Below are 5,532 nucleotides of genomic sequence, written 5' to 3' on the forward strand. Positions count from 1 at the left end.
TTGATTTGTTCCACTTACGACTGAAGAAAAAAAAACAGAACATTTGAGAGCCTTGAGCCATATGCCCCGGGCCCCCCCTGGCGAGGAAAAAAAAAAGTTTAGCCAACCGAACGAGGTTGAGCCGTCCCGCATAGTACGGTGCTCGGTGCACCGTGTGTGTATCACACCGTCCAAAACCACCAACCGGCAACGGGGCGGGACCGACGAGAGCCCGGAGGGTCGCCACCTCAAGCGAACCTCGCCATGTTCCACACAAAACCGCGCTGGAATCACGGCCAAAACGATCAGAATCGCCCCCTCGCTCTCGCTCCGGCTCCCCCACACTGCCACACGGGCCGAAGGCGGAGTCAGCTTGCACCCCACACGCACGAAGCGCTCCTGCCGCCCGCGCCCACACGCCATTCCGCCGCGCACAGGCGCACAGCACACCGCCTATAAGACAACCCGCGGTGTCGCGCACCCTTGCCACCGGCCACTAGGACGTCGCAGCTTCCACGCCTCCTTACGGTTTATCCAAGCACAGCGAGAAAGCGGAGACCTTTGCGCGAGTGCGCTCGATCTCGTTCCAGCTCCAACAGGCAACAGCAGTAGTGGTATGCTGACGAGGCGGCACGGAGGGTTCCGGCTCGGCCGGAAGTTGCTCAGCGCCTGGCGCTGGGTGCTCTGCCACCGCCGGCGCCGCCGCGGCCGCGGGTACCTCCGCCTGCAGCCGTGCCAACAAGGACGACGAGGCAGCAACAAATCCCCGTCGACGTCCCCCCTGTCGGATGCAGCGGTGCGCGCCAAGCAGCAGCAGCAGCAGCAGCAGCAGCGCGATGAGTCTGGCTCGCCGCGGATGCTCACGTGGGGGCGGTCGCTGGCGCGGCGGATGAGGCTCCTGCGGCTGCGTGCGGGAGAGGGGAAGGACGGCCGGCTGCTGGAGGACGCCGCGGCGGAGGCCACCACGCCCAAGGGGCAGGTGGCCGTGTACGTGGGCGGCGCCGAGCCCGGGGGCGAGTCGATGATGCGGTACGTGGTCCCCGTGGTGTACTTCAACCACCCGCTGTTCGGGGAGCTGCTGCGCGAGGCCGAGGAGGAGTTCGGCTTCCAGCACCCCGGCGGGATCACCATCCCGTGCGCGGCCTCGCGGTTCGAGCGCGCCGCCGCCGTGGCCGCCGGCGGCGGCGGGAAGAAGGTGCCTGCTGGATGGTGGTAGCAGCACGTGGCCACACGGTGGCCGGTGTACATACACACATGCATGTCCCTCACCCTCAGCCTCTGCCTCAGCCCTCAGGAGGATCCCGATTCCTGCCCTCTTGCGTCGTTTCCTTGTGTGGATTGAGGGGCCGTTTGGTAGCGCTCCCGGAGACTTCACCTCGTCGCCAACCAAACGGGTGTTCACCGCTCCGCTCCTTTCGAAGAAGCCCCGGAAAACGCGCTGAGAGGAGGCACGTGAGAGAGAGCCGGAGCTGAAAATACTGGCTTCCTCCGGCTCCTCCGTCCAGGCATGTGGGCCCTCCCTAAACTGCCCTTCCTTCGAGCGTGGGTGAGGCGGAGGCAGACTGAGCAGACACGCCGGCGCCCGGGCGAGGTAGAGGCGGCAGAGAAGCCAAGCCGGAGTGCCGGCGAGGCGCAGGCGGCCGAGCAAGCTCGCCGGTGGCGGCTGGAGGAGACGCGATGGCCGGCAAGGGATGCATAGTTGTAGTTTGAGAGATGAACAAGGCTATTTTCGGGTCAGCAAAAACATGTTCTGATATGATTCCCCCCAACTTGCAAGTCCATGTTAGAAAGCATGCATCAAATATGTACTCACGTCAGGTGTGTTCTGATTCTCTTCGCAACTAACCCATCGATCTAGTTCTAGTTCCCCCCCCCCCCCCCCCCCCCCCCCCCCCCCCCTATAACGTAGGAGTACTACTTAGTATGTTGAAGTAGTGATGCTACTTTGCGCTAAAAACGGAAGCACCGAAAAAAGGAGTAATTGAGCTTATGGAATGATCTCGTTGCTACTGCTTGTTCAAAGTTAAGTTGTCCCCAAGTGTGTTCTGTTCTATCCGTTAGTGTCTAGAGACCTGGTACTCTACTTCCTCCAAGGTTGTTGTACTTGTACTGCTACTGGGTCGTCCGTAGACCCCGGCTGAAATGAGCAACCTCGACGGATTGCCGCATTGTGGTTGTGGTAACCTGGGCCTGGCCCTGGCTGAAACAGTGCGCCGCTTTTGTCTGATGCTACAACTGCAATGCAGCGTCCACCAAAAAAAAACTGCAATGCAGCAGTCCCGGTCCCGTACCTGCGGCCGCTGAGCTGCTGCACCCCAGACAGATCGACCCCAGTAGATCAAGGTCGTGCAACTCCTCTGTTTGTTTCCGTTTCTATAACAACAAGGGGGTTGGTATCTGTAGTTCTCCGATCCACTCCACGGTGTGCGTGATCAAGAAGGGGGTTGGTATCGGGAGCCGGTTGCTTCCTCCTCATAAAATACTGTTCACCTAGCAGGCAGAACATTATTTTTCTCTCACAACAAATCAGTCGAAAACAACCAGCCGACTTTAATCCAGCTCAGCCGAACGGACTAGCGATCGATTGAATTGAACTGATCCAACTCCAGTTGTCAGCTCGCGTATCATGATGCATTGAACTCCAACTCCAAGAGGGCATGCTGCAAATCAACTAATCAAGCACGCTGGTGTCCAATTCGCATGTACACATCAGGATCAGGTCCTTTTTATTGCCCCCGCTCGCGTCTGCGCGGCTGGCTAGTTCCCATCCACGCTGGCCTGCTGGCTGCGCACTTGTTGCGCGTGCACTGTGCACCGCTCCCCGGTGGCCACTGGCCACGCGATCGAGCTCCGCAACGACGTTACGCAACCGATGAGGGCTGGTTTACGGGAACACGCGGGTAGCTAGGGGTGTTGAGAGAGATGAAAGCATTGGATGGGGATGGGGATGGGCCTCTTGAGATGCCGAGTGGACGGAGCAGAGTAGCCTAGCGTGCCCATCCGCAGAAGGTTTTCCAAATGCCTGTTTTCCTTGAGAGCAGCGGTAGCCTGTAGGTACGCTCTGCGTGGATCGTGGTACTTGTGTACTTTGGACTGTTGGAACGACTACCGTGAAAGGCACGGGAAAGCGAGTGAGCGCGACTACAGGCGCCAGGGCGAAAAAATATCGTACGCAGTTGCAACTCTGTCCACAGTTGCAACGAGTGCCTAGCTAATTTGCCAGCGTGAATGATAGGTTGAGATTTGTAACCTATGGAGCAGTAGTGACACAGGGCATGGTCCTGCGATCGACCAAGTGAAGAGGCATTAGGACCTAGGAGTAGGGCAGGAGTACTCAGATTGGCCTCGAAGCAGACGCAGCAACGAAGCTGCTTGACGTTATCTGTCGACGACATGTATATCGGCTACCCTACACAACATTCAGAGTAGCGATCCATGTGGTGTACTTGTACCGAACGGGTGCGGACAAATGGCTTGAGAGGCCTCGTGGAGATTTTAGGCTATGAAACGACTGAACGTCGAGTAATCGGGGAACGCCACCAAACCTGCCCTGCGCTGTGCCCCTGTTGTAGTGGCTCGCAGTAGTACTAACATGGTATGGCCTTGATTGTTACTCCCTCCATCCCAGGTTACGAGTCATTTCATGAATCTAAGACTCAAAGCATCTCAAATTTAACTAAATTTATATGATAAAATAATAATATTTATGATGTTAACTAAGTATTATTAGATTCTTCATTAAGTATATTTTTATAGTACACCTATTTGATGTTATAAATTTTTGTAGTTTTCTCTATATAATTTTGGTCAAACTTGAGATGCTTTGACTCTCTAAGATTCTTGGAATGACTTATAATTTGGAATGGATGGAGTACTGCTCTCACTGAGATTTTAATGTACTCACTATTTCGTAGGTTTCTATTGTGCTTTAGGAAGTGTTTATGGCACTATACATCCATGCTGTTATGACGAAAACAACACTGGGCTGTGGGTTTCATTGTTTCAAATCGCATTCACGTCCTAAATGTTATGGCAGTTACTAACACCATATACTACTTTCGACAGATCAACACTGGGCTTTTGTGCAACTTAACGGGCTAGTATTTCGGCTGTTATAGAGAGATAAATGGGCTAAACCAAACAAAGTGGGATTTAGGATATTATAGGCCCACAAAGACTAATTGTTGGCTCTCTTTCTCATTTGCTACTTGCTACTGTGCTTGGTATTGGAGAAGAGTAGTAATAAGACGACGGCGACTCGGACAAGAAGATATTGGTCGAGCGCACTCTGAGGGCCTCGAATGCGGTAATGCTACTTGCCTGACGTCTGGACAGCGCTTCAAAATACACACGCCCTCACTGTTTGCCCGTCGTGCATCCGGCTTCTACGTCGCTGCCGCACCGCCCCATCCTACCCTTGCACCACCGTTGCCGTTCCCATCCGCCATCTACGTCATCGTCGCCGCCGCGTCCACACCCACCCTCTGTGTCACTGCTGTGCCCGTGCTGCCCCCACCCCACCCTCTGTGCGCCACTGCCCATTGCCGGCGAGCTCTGCACCAGTGACCTCCACGAGTCAGCGAACCTCCATTCGTTGAAGTAGCAAGAAGATGTTGCGCTGAAAGCGTATGTTGCAAACGCGTATTTCAAGTGTTTCAGATGTATCATAGGTATGTTGTAATTATTTTATATCGATGTTGTAAAAGTAGATCGGAATATTACATATGTTGCAATGGCTATATACGTATATTTTTCAAATATTTCATCTATTTCAGACGTATGTTATAAGTATTTTATCTGGATGTTGTATATGTGTGCAAGACAGGAGGGCCTAACAGGGATGGGGCGCAATAGAGACAGACATGGTCAAGAACGGGACGCGGCGCGGGACGGAGTGTGGTGGGGGATGGTGGGCTGGTGGCCCAGAGGGGACGGGCCGCCACAAGTGACGCGTGTGCGCTCCGTTCCGTTATGCGGGGACAGACGCTCGGACAGGTGGAATCACTGGGCGCTAGCTGTCCCGTTTGGAATGTGTGAAATTTTTCTTGTTTCTAGTTTTCCGTAAAATTGAACTGATTTTTTAAAAGATATTGGTCGAGCCTCGAGCGCACTCTGAGGGCTTGTCTCGTTGCCATCTGACACTTCCATGGCTTCGGTAGTCTTATTTGATGTTAATATGTTATCCAAGCAAGTCCAGTTCTTGTGATGAAAAGAGTCCAGTGAAGTAGAGAGGCTCGACAAGTCGACATAGTTGAGCGCTGCAACTACGCTTCCCTGCAGGGAGAGCTCGAGCTCGCCGGAGAAGAGGCCGTGGTGGACCGAGCCTGGATGGACAACATTCCTGGCGCCGTAGTCAGGGAAGCCTTTGGGCTGATTTTAGATGGTTTTGAATGAATGAATAGTATTCTGTGAGAAGGAATAAGCTGAAACAAGCGGGAACAAGCCGGGACATGAGCAGTTGAACGGGGTGAGGGTCCCGTCAGCCAGTCCAGGTGCTTTGGCGCTGCGTACGTGTAACTGCTCGCGGACGGCGCCAGAGGGGGGGGGGGGGGG

General features: G+C 54.6%; 1 protein-coding gene across 1 annotated transcript; it reads left to right on the plus strand.

Annotated features, from left to right (window-relative positions):
* Positions 1-397: 397 nt before the first annotated feature.
* LOC136530484 (auxin-responsive protein SAUR36-like) lies at positions 398-1,811 on the plus strand. The gene has a single exon (XM_066523216.1). It carries the CDS (start codon positions 596-598, stop codon positions 1,193-1,195), a length of 600 nt encoding a protein of 199 aa, XP_066379313.1. The 5' UTR covers positions 398-595; the 3' UTR covers positions 1,196-1,811.
* The last annotated feature ends 3,721 nt before the right edge of the window (positions 1,812-5,532 follow it).

Source organism: Miscanthus floridulus, unplaced genomic scaffold (assembly GCF_019320115.1).
Source record: "Miscanthus floridulus cultivar M001 unplaced genomic scaffold, ASM1932011v1 fs_142_7_8, whole genome shotgun sequence".
Taxonomy (NCBI): domain Eukaryota; kingdom Viridiplantae; phylum Streptophyta; class Magnoliopsida; order Poales; family Poaceae; genus Miscanthus; species Miscanthus floridulus.